Genomic DNA, 18341 nt, shown 5'->3' with positions numbered 1-18341 from the left:
TGAGTTTGAACTCTTCTTTGTCGGTGGACATGGTGGGGGAAGAGGGGAGGGGGGAGGGAGGGGGTGGTGGGGGTGGGGGGAGCGGTGAGGTGGTGGCAAGTTGGCGCGCGCGCCCAGCCGTCGGTCGTTGCCGGATCGGGAAACGTGGGAGAGTCAGCAAATAGTTTCGACGCATAGTGAGAAGAAAGATGGATCGGACACAGAGCACAAAGTTTGTTGTTACTCTGCCTTGGTGTGGACGGCAGGGGGGAGAAAGAGGCGATGGCCGCAGCAATGGCGGCGTCGATCTTGGGTGCAAACCAGAGAGCGATGATGGAGGAGTAGCGGCCGGCGACAGCGCCGGTGAAGACGTCCATGGTCCAATGGGCGCGGAGAACGAGGACAGTGAAGACCTCAAGGGTGAAGAAGGCGGCAGCAAGGGCAGAGAGTAGCCACGAGCCGGACGCGTAGCGCTCGCCATTGTTGCCGAGGCGCATCAGCTCCATGGCGCAGAGGGTGGCGATGGCGGTGTGGCCGGAGAAGAAGTAGTCGTTGAGAGAGTGATAGGTGACGAGGAGGGTTGGGAAGCCCGGATCGTACCAGATGACACCCGGCGGAGCCGAGAGAATGCACACCGCCTGCATGGCCTGGCGCATGACAAAGCACATGAGGATGCCAACGAGTGGACGGACCGAGGGACCAAAGATGGAGTAGATGGCAAACGAGACGCCAAAGAAATCGATGGCAGCCGACGACACAATGAGAAGACCATCGCTCAGCCGCTTGTCGGCCCGAATCATGTCGGTGAGCGGCGTGAGGAGATCATGAACACGATCACCGATGAAGAAACCGCCCGCCACCTCTGGGTTGGTCAGCCGAGTAGCGAGAAGATTCTGCGACCAGAACCAGCCAGCAAGCGCAAGTCCCACCACCACCGTCCGCAGCACCGTCCGCATGACAAATCCCAACATGGTGATAACAACGTTGTGGAGTTGGGTGGGTGTATGTAGGTACCGTGGGGTGGAGTCGGCGGTTGGCGAGAAGAGAGCTTGCGAGGCAGCGTGGGCCCAGGCAGCTCAGTCGCAGCTTGCAATGCTGGGTTGTAGAGGACGTAGATCGGGGCGAGTTGAACGATCGAAGGATATACGGAGGGTGCGTGTGCAAAGTGTTGTCATCGGGCGGGGTATATATTGCAGAGGGCGGTGGTGGACGGTGGCGTGGCCCACGCACGACTTTGGCCAGGTCGACCCATCGCCGCCTCCCAGCTGAGGAGCAAGACTCACAACGATGCAAGTTATGCGATACGAGTGTGCGTCTCAAGTGAGAAAGGAACACGTGGAGATGGGGAATGGCGGTCGCTCATATTCGTCGTCGGCGCGCCGAGTTGCCCGATAGCCAGGAGACGAGGGCGGGGCGACCAGGCGGAGTGGAGGTGGCGACCGAGGTAGAGGACATTGTTCTCTCTATATCGTGCTATGGATTGGGGCTTCCCTACGACAGGAGATAGTGCCCCTCCAAGTGGTGGTGGTGGTGGTGGTGGTACCAGTGGATGGCCTGGTGCTGGCACTGGCGGCGCTGGTGGCGCTGGTAGTGCTGGTGGTGGTGCGACTGCGCCTGCGGGTGGAGGGTACGTACACAACCAGTCACCCCCCCCCCCCCCCCCCCCCCCGGTTTGTTACACACACACATGTACATGCACATACACACACGCACACGAATTGCACTCACATGTTGTTGAATGGGTGAAGCGCCTTTACTGAGCGGTCCAAGTACCAGCTGGATGGTCTCTTTGGGGCTGGCGGAGCGGAGGCTGGGGGACAGCCCGCGGCTGGTGGCGGTCTCATGCCATGGGGACAGCAGGCGCAGCAGGCGCAGCAGGCGCAGCAGGCGCAGCAGGCGCAGCAGGCGCAGCCGGCAAACCAAAACGGACTCGCAATGTTTAGTGCAGCGGCTGGAACTGGAGCGGCTGCTGGTGGAGCAAGTGGCGGTTTTGCTGGCTTTGAACCGGCAGCTGGTCTCCCGGCATCACAGCCGGTTCAGGGCGGGGCCAGTGGCTTTGCCAACTTTGCGGTGTTTGGCGGAGATCAGCAAGCTCAGCTCGGCGGAGGGCAGCAGGCTCGGCCGGGTAGCGGGCAGCAAGCAGCAGGTTTTGAGGCTGTGTTTGGCAGCGCGAGCGCGGCACAGCCTGATCAGGGCGGCTTTGGTGCCACGTTTGGCACCAGCCAGCCGCCTGCTACCCATGGCGGATTTGCTGCCTTTGGCGGAGCCCCGGCGGAGACTGTGGCTCCGGCCCAAGCTGCGGCTCCAGCCCAGGACAAGTACGCTGTGTTCGCCGCGGCCTCGGGCCCAGGCTCCGGCATCGCCACCCAGGCCGCTGCGTTTCCAGCATTCGACGAAGCGGCAGCCGCACCCGCATCACTGGCCAATGACACACCAGCCCCGGTGGAGACTGCGGCTCCGGCCCAAGCTGCGGCTCCAGCCCAGGACAAGTACGCTGTGTTCGCCGTGGCCTCGGGCCCAGGCTCCGGCATCGCCACCCAGGCTGCTGCGTTCCCAGCATTCGACGAAGCGGCAGCCGCGCCTGCGCAGTCGAACAACGCGTTTGCAACGTTTGGGGCACCAGCCAGCGAGCCGTTTGCAGTCTTTGGCTCCAGCGAGGCAAAGCCCGGCCCCAGCCCTAATCCGAGCCCGAGCCCGAGCCCAGGCTCTGTATTTCCAGTGTTTGGCGAGCCGACTACGGGTGGTGATCTGCTTGCCAAGTCGAAGCTGGCGGCAGGCGCGGCAGCCGAGCCGAACCCCGCGCCGGCGGCAGCATCCGGCGCGTCCAAGCCAGCGGTCGCGCCGGCAGGCTTTGACACCTTTGGCACGCCGGCTGCAACCAACAACACCGACTTGTTTGCCGGCATGAGTGCACCGGCATCGAACGCATCCGACGCGTCCAAGCCAGCGGTCGCGCCGGCAGGCTTTGACACCTTTGGCACGCCGGCTGCAACCAACAACACCGACTTGTTTGCCGGCATGAGTGCACCGGCATCGAACGCATCCGACGCGTCCAAGCCAGCGGTCGCGCCGGCAGGCTTTGACACCTTTGGCACGCCGGCTGCTACCAACAACACCGACTTGTTTGCCGGCATAAGTGCACCGGCATCGAACGCATCCGACACGCCCAAGCCAGCAGTCGCGCCGGCAGGCTTTGACACCTTTGGCACGCCGGCTGCAACCAACAACACCGACTTGTTTGCCGGCATGAGTGCACCGGCATCGAACGCATCCGACACGCCCAAGCCAGCAGTCGCGCCGGCAGGCTTTGACGTCTTCGGCGCGCCATCGACAGCCGGCGCCGGTATCGTTGAAGGGGCCGAATCACCGGCGATTGCGACGCCCGAGACACCGACTCCTACCGCAAGCAGCGCCAAGTCCGCGCCGTTTGACCTTGCATCTGCATTTGGTTCCGGCGGGGCGGCAACGCCGGCGTCGACCATGTCAGACGCATCGTCCAACCCGTTTGGCAACGACTCGGCTGCATCGCTTTTTGCCGGAACCACCATGGCCGGGTGGGACTCGCTCTTTGCGCAGTACACCGACTCACCGGCGGGCATGTCGGCCAAGAGGGCGGTGGCGGTGTTCAAAAAGTCGAACTTGCCCAAGTCCGTCCTCCGTCAGGTGTGGGACCTGGCCGCCGAAGGCTCGGCGACCCTCACTCGATCGGCGTTCATCACCGGAGCCAAGCTTGTGGCGCTGGTTCAGCAGCACGGCCCACCGGCTTCGCTGGAGCGGCTTGAGACGCTCTCCAGCACGCTGGAGTGGCCGTCGTTTGACTCGAGCTTCGAGTATCACGACGACGCCGGGTCGAGCTCGGGCACGCGGTCGCGGGCCTCGTCGTCGGCAACCGCGCCCGCCGGAGGCGGGACGTCGTCGCGTGCTGCGCGGATCCAGCAACTCCCGGCTGACTTTGAGTGCTGGCGGGCGGTGATAGCCAAGGACGTTACCCGCAAGGGCAACATCTTTGTCAAGCACACCGAGTACACGGTCCAGGTCACCGCTGGCTCGGAGCTGTCTGTGGTGAAGCGGCGGTACTCGGACTTTCAGTGGCTCGCCGACGTCCTCTCCGAGGTCTATCCGTTCCGGCTCGTCCCGGCACTCCCGCCCAAGAAGCCAGTCAAGAAGCTGACCGACGAGGACTTTGCCGAGTTCCGCCGCCTCGGCCTCAATGAGTTTGTCAACAACGTGCTCTCGCGGCCGGTCTTCTACCAAAAGCCCGAAATCCTTGTCGCCTTTTTCCAGGAGGAGGGCAAGGGCTTTGAGCGCGCCAAGAAGGAGCTGCGCAAGGCACAGCCCGAGACCGAGCTCGAATTTCACGTCCATTCCCAGGATGCCGGCGAGCTCCTCCGCGCCGGCATCGACGCCTACCTCGAAGCTGTCCACGCCGAAGTCAAGTCGACAGCGCTTGCCGTCAGCGAGATCGCTGACTTTTGCATGGACGCCGCCGTCGCCCACTCGGCCTACACCGAGGCCATCTCAGGGCTCGGCACCGCTATGACCCGCCGCGCAGGCGACGAGTCCGGCATCGCGTCGTGGTCTTCGACCGACTCCTCGTTTGCCATCCAGGCCGAGGACATGGTCAAGCTCGGCGAGGGCATGGTCGGCGTCGCCGACAAGGTCCTCTCCTCCACCTCGAGCAAGCTTGTATCGCGTGTTCTCATCCGCGTCTGGATGCACGCCCGGCGCGCCGAGGCCTTCTCCGCCCTCTTTGACACCGCCGCCAAGGAGTCCAAGTCACTCGCTTCGCAAGAGAAGAAGCTCCGCTCGACCGAGGCCAAGGTCCAGAAGCTCCGCCGCGGCGGCAAGACTGATGGTGTCGATCGCGCCGAGGAGGCCCGCGTCGCGGAGAACCGCGCCGTGGCCCAGGCACGCCGTTCCTTTGCCTTTGTCAACTATTGCCTCGACAAGGAGGCCGAGTACTTTCGCTCCAAGCAGGTCAACGAGATCTCGTCGTTCATCGACAAGTTTGTCCTTATCAACCGCGAGCACTCGGCCGCCATGCTCAATGCCTGGAACGCCATGCTGTAGACCTGGGACACGTCTCAAGCCCTTTAAACCGCTGCGAGCACCACCACACGCTCCCCCTCCGCGAGTGGCACGCAGGATGCGGCACGGCAATTTTGGCCACGCCGCTGGACAAAGCTAGTTGTCTCTCGTCCAGACTTGTGGTTTGCCAGCGCGGCTACACGGCATTGGAGGAGGCGGAAGAGCGGGGCCAAGAAGGTAGAGGAGGCCCCCAGCTGAGAGGCCATAGCAGACGCAGGTAGAATGGAGAGCACCATGCTCACCACGACCCAAGTGGAACCGTTCGGGGCGCAGACAGAGAACGACTTGGCCATGGTCGAGAACCAACGACGGTCAGAGGTGCCGAGCAGGCGGCGGCGCCGGCGAGTGGCCGTCGCTGCCATCTCGGGCATGCTTGTTTTCCAGTCTGCAGCGCAAATGGGCCTTCAAGTTGTCATGGTCATCTACCTCCGAGATCATGTGGGCATGGTCGAGTGGAGAGCCTCGCTCATTGCCTCGTTGTTTATCGTTGCATACTCGCTCACTGGCGTTGTCGGCGCGTACGTTGCCGACTCGATCCTGGGCAGCTATCGCTTGCAGCGCATCGCTGCGTCGACCTGGGTCATTGGTGCTGTGCTCATGGCTATCTCGGCCTTTAACGCCGCCGCACCATGGGCGCTTTGGCGGTATTTGTTCTCCTCACTCTCGATGGCACTCATTGCCATCGGCTACGGCGCCATCAACCCGGTCCAGTCGGTCTTTCTCGCCGACCAGTTTGACGCCGTCGAGACGGCCGAGCTTGAGGCCTCATTCTCCATGTTCTACGCGTGGTGCAACGTCGGCGCACTGGTGGGAGATGTTGGTGCGCCGATCTTGCGGGCGTACGTCTCGCTGCAGGCAGCCATGCTCGCCTTGCTCGGATGCGCGGTCTTGGGCTGGCTTGCGCTCTTGGCCGGCTCGCGGTACTACGTCAAGCTTGAGCCGGAGCGCAAGCCAAGGAGATTGGTGCAGCAAAGCATGCAGCAGCCGCTGTGGGAGAAGCTGCTCTCGCTGTGGAAGCAAGCGCGCGAGATGGCGATTGTCCTGCGCCCGGTCGTGCTCTGCTTCTGGTCACTGCCCATCTTCTACACGGCGCTCTTTGCCATTTACTCGGTGTGGGTGTACCAGTCTGAGGACATGGACCGCCATGTTGGCTCGTTTGAAATTCCAGCCGACGCCATGTTTGCGTTTGAAGACATTTGCTGCATCCTTGGTGCGGTTGTCATCGAGTACCTTGTGGCGCCGGGCTACCAGCGGGTCTTTGGCGTGCCGTTCCGCTCGATTCCGCGGATGAAGTTTGGCCTCTGCTGCGGCGTGCTGGCATACGTCGGCTCCGCGCTTGTCCAGCGCGAGATCGATGCAAAGGGCAAGGGCGTGGTCCCAGTCTACTGGCAATTGCCACAGTACATGGCCATCGCCATCGGCGAGGTCTTTATCGGCGTCTCGGGCCTCGAGTTTGCGTATGCGCGCTCGCCGCCGGCGCTGCGCAACCAGGTGACGGCGATGTGGTCGATTGTGCAAGCGGTCGGCTCGCTCATTGCGGCCGGCCTGTTTGGCAATCCTGCGTCGGCGAGTGCCATGTACATCGCTTACTTTGTCATGGCTGGCCTCTGCTTTGTCACGCTGGTGGCCTTCTCCATCTCAGTCCGCAACATCCCAGCGGTGGCGCCAAACGTGCTGCTGCGGGTCGGTGACTACGGTTCGTCGACCACCGACGAGGACGACGACGTCGGCGAATTTGTGCCAATGGACGAACCCGATGGCCGCGACTGCAGCTCAGTGCTGGTGGCGCGCTCAACGCGCTCGCTGCGCGCGAATGCTCCGGCCAATGCCGCGGAAGCCACGCCGCTTTTGGGCAGCGGGTAAGCAATGTGGCGACTCCAAAGGCGGAGTGCACTACGTGATTGTAGCCGCGAGAGCAGCACCGGCGCGGTCTGCGGCCGAGTGCATGCTGGCGGCTGCGGCCTCAATGTTGCGAATGGCAGTGTCGAGGAGGACTAGATCGTGATGGCGGACTAGCCGCTGGGTATGTGCGAGCACGTTGCGCAGTAGAATGGCGTATTTTTCGAGCCGGTACATCGGCTTGTTCAGCAGCGGCGAGAGGCCGACAAGGCCGTCGGTCAGCTCACGGGTTTGGAGGAACGAAGCGAATGCTGGGGCTCTTGCCTGGGCGCGTGAGAGCCGCGAGACGCAGATCGCCACGTTTTTCCCGTAGGCCTTGAACAGCGACTTTCCGTCGTGTGCAAGGGCAACAAAGGCGTCACCGAGCGTGGTGTACGCGTTCCACGCGGCAGCCTTGGACGTTAGCTGAGTGAGCAAGGTGCGGTGGAGGACAAGGAGCTGTGACGAGCCGGTGCCAGTGACGGCATCGATCTCGTCGGCCGAAAACAGAATCGGCTCGTCCGAGCCGAGCGCAGCAAGGAGCGGAGCTCGGTAGCCAGTCACAAGCGTGTCGAGGTCGGCGACGTACGAGGCCTCACTCTCGATGAGAATGCCAAGGAGCTCGCGGCGGGCGCGGATGGCGGCAAGGCGGGCGCGGGCACCAAGGCCGCGAGCCCAGGCTTGGATGGTGGTGGCGGCGGCATGGCGGGCGGCGAGCTCGAGCTCGAGCCATGCCTCGTCGACCTGTCCGCCGACAGCGCGGAGAGCAGCAATCCACTCGGTCCGCTCGACAGCCGAGGCGGCGTAGAGATCAACAGCATGAACGCCGTTGACGTCGAGCCGCCATGGGAAGCCGTGGGCGGCCTCGGCGCCGTCGCGGGCAGCGGGCACAAAGTCCACAAACGCGTCGTGGAGATTGAGGACCCGCTCCGGCTCTGGCTCGGCCCGCGAGGCGTATAGCGCGAGCGTGCTACCCGAGAGGACAACGTACATCGAGCCTGCGGTGGTGGGCGGGGCGTTGGGAAGAGCGACATAGAGAAAGCCGGCCTTGAACGAGCGCCACGGCGCTGTGCTCACCGAGGCCTCGGACGAGCGTTCCGAGTGCGTCCGCGGGTGGGAGCCTACAAACGCCGCCATCGAATCCTCGTCGTAAAAGTACTCGTCGCGCTCGAGCGGAAGTCCACGGGCGAGCTGCAGCATCTGCTCATCCGAGTAGAGCGCAAACGGGCGGCCGTTGAAGGGGATAGAAAAGTAGCGCTTGTGCGGGGCCACAAACTGACGAGCAACCTCGGCGTGGATGCGCGAGGTGAGAAACTCGGCAAGAAGCGGAATGTTCTTGACCTGCTCTTTCTTGCCGATGCGCGAGACAATGCGGACGGCAAGGTGCGGCGGGCGGACAAAGGCGAGGGTCGAGAGCCGGTTGAGCGAGCCAGGGAGCACAATCTCGATCTCTCCAGTCACTTGTGAAACATCGACGGTAACAACGACTGGAATGGCGCCAAAGATGGTGGTCGAGATGGTCATGGTGGTGGAGGCTGGGAGGTGGATGTGCGCCCGGAGCGTGAGCTCGTCACGAGCGTCGTCAAACGGGTAGGCTTTGACCGACTCGACAACAGGCGGATCGCTCCCGAGCTCAAAGTGCGAGACGACAAAGGTCGAGACAAAGTTGGGCTTCTCAATGGCATTGAGAAGGTGCGCAAACTTGAGACGCATGTAGTTCTCGTACTGCGCGATTCGCCGGGAGATAACCAGGTCGTGGTAGAAGAGTGGAAGAAGGGTGTTGAGCCACTCGGCCGACTCCCACACCGGTGCACCAAACGGAACCTGCGGCAGGCCCGCGTCGTTGTCGGCAGTGGCGGCGGCAGCAGCGGCAGACGACGACGACGCCCGCGTGCGCGCTCCGCCAGCCCAGTCCGAGTCGAGGGTTGAGTAGTCGTCAGCGTGTGCAAGGTCCGGGATCGTCGAGGAAGCCGAGTCAAGGCCGAGCGGGCGGGAGGTGGCCTTGGGTGTTGACGGCGCGGTTGCGGGCCTTGAAAAAGCAGCCATGCCGTCGTCCGAGTCCGAGTCGGTGGCCAAGGCACGCGCGCCCGAGATGGCGCGGGTGAGGGCGACGATCCAGGCTGCGCGGTCGTCGGCGTCGGCGCACCTAAAGTACTCGACGTGTGCTTCGTCGGTACGAGGGCCAGAGGTATGTGTGGGGAGCGCAAGGATAAAGGTGTGGTTCGACGGGTCGCGGTTCGCGTCCTCCTTGAGCACAGCCTCGCGGAGCTGGACCTCGTAGCGGAGCTCAGTGCCCTTCTTGTTGTAGACCTTGAGCAGGCCATCGACAACAACTAGGAAGCGATGCTTCCACGTCCGGAACCGACCGCCGATCATGTCGACCAAGCCTTCGCGGATGATGATGTCTGCCTTGGCGACGCGGGCGTCCGGGTTGTGCTCTGCCGCGCGAAAGGCTTCCGATGCATTGCGGGCACGGGCACGCACCGTCGCATCGCCACGAGTGGGCGCCGCGCCGTGCTTTCTTCTCCTGCGGAGGACAGTGAGGTATGCACCGAGATCAGTGAGGTTGTGGACGAGCGCGCCGAGGCCAGCCACGGACGCCGCATCTGCGTCGATGACTTCCACGCCAGCGCCATGAAGCATCTCTGCATCAGCATCCGAAAGCGGAGCATGGCCAGCATACGCTGCATCGGCATCCGTCAGGCGAACATAGCTCGCACCAGGAGCCGTGGTGGAGACTCCATCAGCAAAGACGATGGCCTTGGACGAGGCAAAGAGGAGAAAGTAGGCGATGCCTGCCGTAGCCAGCAGAGCACCCGAGACAATGCCGAAGAGAAAGACGCCAGACCATGCAAGGACGCCTCCCACCGCACCCAGCGGTGTGTGGAGTACCGCTAACAGGGTCTCCATAAGTGAGGTCGACACTGTCGAGGGGAGTCGGGTGCGGTACGTGGAGGCAGCGTCACGGCGTGTGGCGGCGTGTCTCGCGGCGTGTAGGTGGTGTGTGACTCGCGGCGAGCGGGTTGAGGGAGGGGCACGGCATGCATGGTGCAGTGGGATGGGGAAGGCGAGGAATGTGGGCTGCGACAAAGACCATGTTCAGGAGCTGTGGAGGCGGCGAGATATAAAGGTTTTAGCGCAGGGATGGTAAGATGCATGGGCTCCAGCCCCTGGCTCGCTGATCCAGGGCATGTGTGGTCGGTTGGCTTGGTCGGATCGAGTCGCCCAAACGTCACACTTTGGATTGTACTGGACTGGGAGAATGAGTGGGATGGGAATAGATCGCACCGGACAGAAGGACACTTGACTCATTGCGACTCAAAAGCGCAACATGGACTTTGTTATGTCAATGGTGGTCGACTCGGATGGTGATGCCTCTGGCGCGCCTGGATCCATCTCAGAGACGGAGTCGGCCGATTCATTCGTAGTGAGCGATTTCGATGATGGGAGTGGTGACGGTCACTATTTCGGCAGCATGCCCATCTATGGGGCAAGGCATGGCTCGCGCCGGTGGGACCCAGATGCGCCTGACGGTGTGGAACCGTGCCAGCGCGCGGCACGGCGACCGTCTGTGGCGCGATCGGATGCGGCGGATGGGCCGGCGCACAGTGGAAGCCGCGAGCTGCTCCTACCGTGGCATATCCCTGCGTATCCCTCGTAACACACACCTCCTGCGAACGATACTGTCCCGCTGCCGCTTCGGATGTCGGTGAGCCCGAGTTCGAGCCCGCGGGCAAACCACATCATGGACATGATCTGGAACCCCTGACGATCGAGGCCCTTATCAACCTCACCGTGCCCACCTACACGTGATAAAGCTGTTCCCTTGCGACCGCAGCTGTAAGCTTCTTGCTGGTAGTGGTGCAGGCTGAAGACGACAGAGGGGCAGACTGAGCACGCAGCTCGCACCTGTGCGCGGATGTGGGTACGGACTCAGCAGCACAGCGTCGTCACCTGCACCGCGGCCAAGGTGTGGGCAGAGGGGCAGTGGGGATGGTGAGTGGCAATGATGATGATGGTGGTGGCAATGGTGGTGGGTATGATGGGGGCGGTGGCGGTGGTGGCGGTGGTGGTGGTGGTGGTGGTGGCCAGGAACAGTGCGACATGGCTCCGTAGCGAACAATGGTCAGTGTTCGGAGGTGGGTGAGGGCACACTCAACGCGGGATCAGAGACAGGTTCTGGGGAGGAGATAGCAACAGAGTGTGCTTGGTGATAGTAGTAGCGGTACTGGTACTAGCTCGTCCGTGGTGTACTCTGTCATGATTAAGAGCATCAAGAGGATAGGCAAGGCCAAGCTGAGGTTCCGCTTTGACGTCGTCGTCCACTCGGCCAGTCTGGTGCCGAAGACCAAGTGGTATGGCCATGGGTGGTGAGGTGGGGTTGTGAGCGGAAGAGGGGGGGATGGAAGGTACTTATACACTACTTTGGGTGATTGCGTCTGTGTATGTATGGCCTGGCCTGTCTGTACCTGGTGGTTGTGCGGCTACGTGTGTTGTGTGTGTATGGCGGGGGCATGAACGGCTGGTCTGGCTTCGCCTTGCCACACAGGCGCCCAGTGCCACTGGCTGTGACATGGCGCCGCGGACCGCGGACGGCATCGACGCCTGCTGCGCCGTTTGTGGCAAACTCGGGCATTGTCGAGTGGCAGACCTCGCTGTGCATGCTGGCCACGCTGTACAAGTCGCCCGAGGCGCCGGTCGCGGACGCCAAGCTCTACCGCCTCAGTCTGCTCGCCGTCGATGCCTCGGCTGGCGCGGGGAAGAAGCCGCGGACGAAGACGTTGGCCACCACAAGCGTCGACTTTGGCGAGTACGCCACTGTGACCGCCAAGCCGGTGACCAAGACGCTTGCGCTCAAGATCAAGTCCAAGAAGCTGGCGTCGGCTTCGCTCACCGTCACTATCACCTCGGTCTGCCTCGACGACGCTGGAAGCGGGCCGGCTGCTCATGGAGCAGGATCCGACTCGGAGTCGGACTCGGACTCGATGTCCATGTCCGCGGTCTCAGAGATTTCCGGCTGCTCATCGGACGACGAGGAGGACAGCGCTCCTCCTCCTGCGCTGTCGTTCTCGGCAGCAGCAACGCCGCCGCCGCCCAGCACAACCAGCCAGCCGCTAGCACACCCAACCAGTTTGCGGGCGTCGCCGCCGCGGCAGCGGCGGTCGCCGTCGCTCCGCGGCTCGCGCCAGACTGATGCGTCGGTAGCATCGCCTGCTGAGGCGACAGCTGCACCGGTCTCGGTCCCGGTCGGCCCCGGCGCTGTGCCGGGCGGCGCTGGTGGCGCGTCTGAGGTTCGCTACTTGCAGAAGATGCTGCAGCAGCAGCTGACCGACGCGTGGAAAGAGAAGCAGCGGCAGGAGGAGACCATCGAAGAGCTGCAAATGGAGGTAGCCGAAAAGGCGACCATCATCCTGCAATACAAGAGCCAGCTCGACGAGGCCGACGACCGCATCGCCGAGCTCGAGGCCGAGTCGCGGCTGAACGCGTCGTTGGAGGCCGCAAGCGGCTCAGGAGCGAGCAGCAGCGGCGCAACCCGCGACGAGCTGCTCGCGTTGCTGGAGGACTCGACCGCCAAGGTCGCCGCGCTCAAGGCCAAGAACAAGGCGCGCAAAATCGAGATCACGTCACTGGAGAGCCGGCTAGTGGCGGCCGAGGCGGCGCTCGAGCGCGCGTCCACAGCCGCCGCCGCACCGGCCACGCCGCCGCCGGCTCGCGAGCGCGCGCTGTCTGCGTACTCCCTTGCTGCGCTCTCGCCCGACGGAGCGACGCTGCGGACGCCCGGCGGGCGCACGCTCTCGGTCGGCCTGCAGGACGAGGTGCCCGGCTACGGGCGAGTCATCAAGCTCGACGTCGAGGGCCGCCGAGTGGTGACCGCGTCCGGGCGCGCCATCTTGGCCACTGACGGCAGCGAGCTCCCGACGGCTGCTGCAGCAGCGGCGGCAACGCCATCGCCGAGCCTCCGGACTCCGGGAACTCTCGCCGAGCGCCGCGAGCTCCGCCAGCTCACCGACGACTACAACGAGATGTGCGAGAGGCTCACCGAGAGCCAACGTCGCAACGAGCTCCTTGCAGACGAGGTCGGCGCGCTTCAGCGGCTGGTCGATCTGTATGCACCAGACGATGTCCGCGCACCCAAGACTGTTGCGCCGGGCACCGAGTGCGATGACCTCAGCCTCTCCGAGGACGGCGTTCGCATCCGCGCACTCGAAACCATGCTCGAGCTGGCCGTCTCGGACGCCGAGCTCGCCAAGCATGAGCGCGAGCTACTCGAGACCGAGTTTGTTTCTACCAAGCTCAAGCTGGCACAGACCGAGTTTGAAAAAGAGGCTGCCCAGAAGGATGTTCGCAGCCTCGAGCGCAAGTACGCCAAGTCGCGTGAGGTCCAGCGCGCGCTGTCCGAGAAGATGACCCGGATGGAGGTCGAGCTCGCCACAAGCCAGGCAACTCGCAAGGGCAAGGGCAAGACGAGGGGCAAGTAAACGGCAGCAGGTAGCGGGCGGCAGGCGCAGTGTGTGTTACGGATGGGGGACCTAACGGCGCCAGAGAAGGAGCGCACCGGCAATGATGGCCACCACGGCGACACCGCCGGCGGCCACGTACAGCACGGTTGACGAGTCAGCCGAGGCAACGACGTCCGATGCGGTGGCCAGCGACGACGCGGCAGCGTCTTGCAGCGCCTCGCCGGCGTTCTCGGCGGCATCGGCGGCCGATGCGGCGGCGGCCGACGCCGATTCCTTGGCAGCCGAGGCGGCGGCCGACGCCGATTCCTTGGCAGCCGAGGCGGCGGCCGACGCCGATTCCTTGGCAGCCGAGGCGGCGGCCGACGCCGACTCGATGACATCCTCAGCAACGTCCACAGCCGCCTTGCGGGCCTCGTCGGCCTTCTCTGCCACAGCCTCTGCCGCGGCTGAGGAGCGAGTGGCCAGATCTTCTGCCGCAGCCTCGACCGCAGCCTCGACAGCTGCCACGGCCTCTGCTGCCGGCGAGGGAGCAGGCGAGGAGGACTGCGGGGGGAGAGGGTCAGATTGAGGACAGAGTCCGAGGTGACACCCAGATCAGTCAGAGCCACAGGACCCATGCCGAGCAGGTTGGTGCCAGGACCCGATCCAGGAGGAGAGAGAATGGCCGTGTCCGGCAGGTCGCGGTCGAGGGACGAGGCAATGGCCACACGGAGCTCGTCAACAGTGGCATCAGGCGCAACAGCCACAATGAAGAAGCCCTCGGACCAATTGATACGCAACTGCATTCCTTGGGGCATGCACGTGCAGGAGGGAGAGTCAGGTGTGGAGATGGGGGTGGGGGAGAGGGGTGGGGGGGGGGGGGGGAGGGGAGGGGGGGGGTGACGCGTTGGTCGGCCGGCGGTTGGTTGGTTGGTCAACAACTGGCCAGAGACACCGATCGGCGGGGCGTGGTTGCCTGTGGTTGCGAGTGGCAGCTGGGGCCATGTGGGGAGACCATGGTTGCTAAGAGCCATCAACACGCTGGTGGTTACGGCTTTATCACAGCTCGCGGTCGCGGTGGCGTCGGCGGGCCGTGCAGATCGGCGCAGCGGGAAGCAAAGGCCGAGACCATGGTCTCAACTACTTGCGAGAAGAAGAGGTCGGCGGCGCGGCGGTGGAGCGCAGATTGAAAGTCAAAAGAGAGCGAAAAGGTGACGAGGGTGGTGTTGGGCGCATCGCCGTCGGCAAAGCCCCACTCGGTGACAAGATGGTTGAAGAGGAGGCCGCGCTGAGCACGGACCACGATGGCGTTCGGCCGATCGAGGACAATGTGCGAGACGTACGACTCGGAGAAGCCCGGGAAGCCGATGACTAGCTCGGCGTCCACAAGCTCTGCGCCCTGCGGCGTCTCCTTGCTGCGCGCCTGGGTCGATGGCAGCGTCCGCGACGACCTGCACCACGGAATGAACTCCTTGTACCGATCAACATCCGCCACCACGTCAAAGACCAGCTCGCGTGAGTACGGCACCACAGTGGTCTCCGAGTGGTGCTTGTCGCCGCGCGGGCCGTCTGATTGCGGTTGGCTGCCGCCGCCACGGAGATATTCGAGAAACGTCCGCACCGATCCGATCGATGCGCCCAGCGAGGTCGATGTCATTGCTCCGCCACATGCTGGTGTCTCTCGCCTGCCAGCCAACGTCACCGCAGCTGCACTGCGTCTGCTCCTGTTCTTGCCTCTGCTGCTGCCAGCCGACGTCGCCTCGGTGAGTGTGGCCGAGACAGCGGCGACTCGGCACCGGTGGACGGCGAGGCGGGAGAAGAGCATGGTGTGGTCGGAAAAGAGGTGCCAGGGAGGCAGTGGTGGGTGAGGGGATGGAAGCGGGAGTGGGAGGGGAGGGGGGGGGGGGGGGCGGAGGAGGGTGAGGTGGGATAAAAGCGGTCACCGTGTGCCTGCGGTGGCCGACGCGTCGTGGCTGCTGCGGATCAGAACGGATCATGGCTGACAGCGGGTGCCGGTCCTCTCTCTGCGCTAGCGAGGTGGTGATACCAACTGAGAACATGGACACTTTCCTTGTATTCTGCGGCAAAAAGGCCAAGCGACAGTCTCTACTACTCCTCGGTGGCGGTGGAAAAGTGCGGGAGCTCGGAGCGAATGGTCTCCCACGACTTGAGGCCCATGACGAGCGAGCCGACGGCGGCGACGACGTCGGCAACCGAGGCGCGGACCTGAGTCATCGAGTCGCGCTCGCGGAGGGTGACGGTGTTGTCGTCGACGGTCTGGAAGTCGACGGTGATGGCGAGCGGAATGCCGACCTCGTCAGAGCGGGCGTAGCGGCGGCCGATCTGGGCACCCGAGGCGTCGACCTTGAAGGTAATGCGGGCCTTCTCGAGGAGGACGCGGATGTCAGCGAGAGCCGGGTCAAAGGCGGCGTTGGCCGAGAGCGGGAGGAGGGCGACCTTGATAGGTGCGATGCCGATGGGGAAGCCGAGGACGGCGCGGGCCTCGTCGTCGGGGCGGGTGTAGAAGGTATGCTCGAGGACCGAGTAGAGGATGCGGCCGATGCCGAACGAGGGCTCAATGACCGCCGGGGTGTAAGACTCGCCCGAGACGCGCTTGGTGACGGTGGCGATGGTGGCCATGTCGGCGGTGAGCTCGAGGTCGCCGACAGGCGAGGCGATGGTGACGGCGCCGGCGGCCGTGAGCTCGTTGGCGAGCGCAAGCTTGGCATCGTCGTCGAGGCCGGCGAGGTGGGCAAAGATGTGCTTGGCGTTGCCGCGGTGGGTCTTGCCGATGAGCTTCTTGTTGAGATCGATCTCGACCACCTCGACGTCGCGCGGCTCGTCAAAGCGCTCGTAGGCGACCAGCTTCGAGTTGGTGGCCTTGGCGTGCTCGGTCAGGTCGTGGCACGAGCGGTCGGCGTGGCCGGCAACCTCGACCCAGCCGTACGAGGTGTTGATCTCGGCGTCCCAGCAGTCCGAGGCGTAGTGCGCCATCTCGGTCGGCATGTGCTGCCGGAAGCGGAGGTGCTCGGGCACAATGCCGATCGAGTGCATGAAGAGCATGGTGCGCGCGAGGTAGTACGCCAGCGTCTGGTTGTCGATGACGCCCTCGGCAACAGCGGCGCCAAAGGTGGTCCGCACAATCTCGCGCGAGCCCAGCTGGTTCTCCCACGGGAAGAGGTCGACCTCGAGGTCGGCGACCTCGGCAAACCGCGGGTGGTCCTTGCGCTTGGGGTGAACAAAGTGCTCAATCTCGGCCTGCTGGAACTCGCGGACGCGGAGGAGCGCATTGCGCGGCGCAATTTCGTTACGGTACGAGTAGCCGATCTGCGCCGCCGCAAACGGCATCCGCGATGCGTTGTAGTCGAGAAGGCGCGTAAAGTTGACAAAGATGCCCTGCGCAGTCTCCGGCCGGAGGAAGCCCGGCGTGTTGCCCGACGGGCCAATCGACGTCGCAAACATGAGGTTGAACGGCACAGGCTCGGTGAGCGCGTTGCCGGTCTCGGGCGACTTGACGTCGTAGAAAGCCAGCCGCTCGCCGAGCTCGGCAAGCGTGAACGACTCGACGTTGTCGAGGTCGTTCTTGAGCGACTTGCGCGTCTCGGCGTCCTTGGTCGCCTCGAGCTTCTTCTCCAGGAAGTCCTCGAGCAGGTGGTCCGCGCGGAACGCCTCGCCGTTCTCCACATCCGTCACCATGTAGTCGACAAACCGGTCGACGTGGCCAGACGTCTTGAGCACGTCGTACGGCGTGAGGATCGAGCACTCGAGCTCGAGCATCGACTCGCGATGAACAAAGTGCGACCGCCACGTGTCCACGATGTTGTTCTTGAGCGCGCAGCCCGGCGGGCCGAGATCAAACAGGCCGGCAACACCTAAGGTCACAACCAAGCGTACCCGCGGGGTGAGTGAGGCTCTGCCCATGCCCATCATCGAATCAAGCGACAACACCTCCGATGCCCGGCGTGCAGAGCACAAGCGATTCGACTGCGGTGCAATGTATACCGCCGCCTCATCGGTGTGGGCTTTGATGTGACGACGGAGCATTGAACGTGCTTGGGGGCTTCGATGTGGCGTCGATGGCGAGGGCGAGGGCGTCGCACCTTTGCCCGCTGCCATCCACACTTAAAAAATGGACAGAGACCAAGAGCGGCACAGCGGGGAAGGAGAGGGAGGAAGAGGGGGGGGGAGGAGGAGGAGGAGGGAAGGAAGGCATGACACGGGCTTATACCATGGTGTGGGAAGAGGGTGGGAAGGGGTTGGAGAAGGGGAGCTGTAATGTGGAGCGGCATGACGTACCGCCGTAGATCTCGAAGCCGTTGATGAAGAAGAACCGGCGCTTGGCCACCGACTCGAGGGCCTCACGGTTGACGGGGAACTTGACACGGTCCTCGACGTTCTTGAGGAAGGCATCACGACGCTTCTTAAGATCCTTAAGTGCGGCAATGATGGGGATGTACTCATCCTTGCATGCATTGGCTGCCTTGAGTGCCTTGACCTTGGCAATCTCAAGGTTGAGCAGCTCCTGCACAGACTCGAGCGTCTCTGCGGACATGAGAGAGTGTAAAGAGAGAGGGGTGGTAGGGACGACGGATCGGGTTGGGGAAGAGGGACAGCTGCGATGGGGGATGGCGATCATCGGATGGGCAGTGATGAGGGGGGAGGGGGAGGTGGGGGGGAGGGGAGGGAGGGGTAGGGGGGAGGGGGGAGGGTGAGGACGAGGGAGGGGGAGCTTGTCAGTGTGGGGAAGGGAGGGCTCAAAGCCAGCGGGATCAAGGCGGCTGGCTGGTCTGGCCTGTGGGGGCTGGTGGCAGTGGTTGTGCACACTTGCCTCCAACACAGTCCAACATGGTCGAGTTGCTTGGGAAGGACCAGCTGCCGCTGCTGCGAACAGCTATCCTCGCAGGCATTTGCGTGCTGGGTAGGTCCAGTGAGAGGGGGCGCAAGGGGGGAGGTGGA

General features: G+C 63.8%; 9 protein-coding genes across 9 annotated transcripts in view; 4 read left to right on the top strand and 5 right to left on the bottom strand.

The window, feature by feature from the left end:
* Nucleotides 1-964, bottom strand: part of AMSG_11766 (uncharacterized protein) — a 2862-nt gene extending 1898 nt beyond the window's left edge. The window contains exon 1 of the mRNA XM_013904545.1: nt 241-964. Within this exon, the coding sequence (XP_013759999.1) occupies nt 241-950 (710 nt within the window). The 5' untranslated portion in view covers nt 951-964. The remainder of the gene's footprint in view (nt 1-240) is intronic.
* An 857-nt stretch (nt 965-1821) lies between these two features.
* On the top strand, nt 1822-5093 carry AMSG_03428 (uncharacterized protein; the record flags this gene model as incomplete). Its single annotated transcript, XM_013904334.1, has 1 exon — nt 1822-5093. One exon carries the CDS (start codon nt 1822-1824, stop codon nt 5047-5049), a length of 3228 nt encoding a protein of 1075 aa, XP_013759788.1. The 3' UTR covers nt 5050-5093.
* An 80-nt stretch (nt 5094-5173) lies between these two features.
* AMSG_03427 (TGF-beta receptor type I/II extracellular region) lies at nt 5174-7468 on the top strand. Its single transcript, XM_013904333.1, has one exon. The coding sequence runs from the start codon at nt 5290-5292 to the stop codon at nt 6928-6930; it is 1641 nt and encodes a 546-aa protein (XP_013759787.1). The 5' UTR covers nt 5174-5289; the 3' UTR covers nt 6931-7468.
* Nucleotides 6367-9855, bottom strand: AMSG_03426 (uncharacterized protein; the record flags this gene model as incomplete). Its single annotated transcript, XM_013904332.1, has 1 exon — nt 6367-9855. One exon carries the CDS (start codon nt 9853-9855, stop codon nt 6961-6963), a length of 2895 nt encoding a protein of 964 aa, XP_013759786.1. The 3' UTR covers nt 6367-6960.
* Nucleotides 9856-11205: 1350 nt separating this feature from the next.
* On the top strand, nt 11206-13441 carry AMSG_03425 (uncharacterized protein; the record flags this gene model as incomplete). The annotated part of the gene is made up of 2 exons (XM_013904331.1): nt 11206-11300; nt 11495-13441. 2 exons carry the CDS (start codon nt 11206-11208, stop codon nt 13422-13424), a joined length of 2025 nt encoding a protein of 674 aa, XP_013759785.1. The 3' UTR covers nt 13425-13441.
* An 8-nt stretch (nt 13442-13449) lies between these two features.
* Nucleotides 13450-14191, bottom strand: AMSG_03424 (uncharacterized protein; the record flags this gene model as incomplete). The annotated part of the gene is made up of 2 exons (XM_013904330.1): nt 13450-13949; nt 13979-14191. The coding sequence occupies 2 exons, from the start codon at nt 14189-14191 to the stop codon at nt 13476-13478; spliced, it is 687 nt and encodes a 228-aa protein (XP_013759784.1). The 3' UTR covers nt 13450-13475.
* Nucleotides 14192-14424: 233 nt separating this feature from the next.
* On the bottom strand, nt 14425-15287 carry AMSG_03423 (aromatic-rich family protein). The gene has a single exon (XM_013904329.1). It carries the CDS (start codon nt 15208-15210, stop codon nt 14434-14436), a length of 777 nt encoding a protein of 258 aa, XP_013759783.1. The 5' UTR covers nt 15211-15287; the 3' UTR covers nt 14425-14433.
* Nucleotides 15288-15442: 155 nt separating this feature from the next.
* On the bottom strand, nt 15443-17960 carry AMSG_03422 (glycyl-tRNA synthetase). Its single transcript, XM_013904328.1, has 2 exons — nt 17682-17960; nt 15443-17257 (listed from the first exon to the last, which is right to left on the bottom strand). Exons 1-2 carry the CDS (start codon nt 17935-17937, stop codon nt 15495-15497), a joined length of 2019 nt encoding a protein of 672 aa, XP_013759782.1. The 5' UTR covers nt 17938-17960; the 3' UTR covers nt 15443-15494.
* A 270-nt stretch (nt 17961-18230) lies between these two features.
* The window catches only part of AMSG_03421 (dolichyl-diphosphooligosaccharide-protein glycosyltransferase subunit STT3A), a gene marked incomplete at both ends in the record, with an annotated part of 2470 nt that continues 2359 nt past the window's right edge, over nt 18231-18341 (top strand). Inside the window, one exon of the mRNA XM_013904327.1 lies at nt 18231-18303. Within this exon, the coding sequence (XP_013759781.1) occupies nt 18231-18303 (73 nt within the window). The remainder of the gene's footprint in view (nt 18304-18341) is intronic.

The sequence above is a fragment of the Thecamonas trahens genome (genome assembly GCF_000142905.1).
Source record: "Thecamonas trahens ATCC 50062 unplaced genomic scaffold supercont1.13, whole genome shotgun sequence".
NCBI classification, from domain to species: domain Eukaryota; order Apusomonadida; family Apusomonadidae; genus Thecamonas; species Thecamonas trahens.
This window is presented reverse-complemented; position numbering and strand designations above follow the sequence as displayed.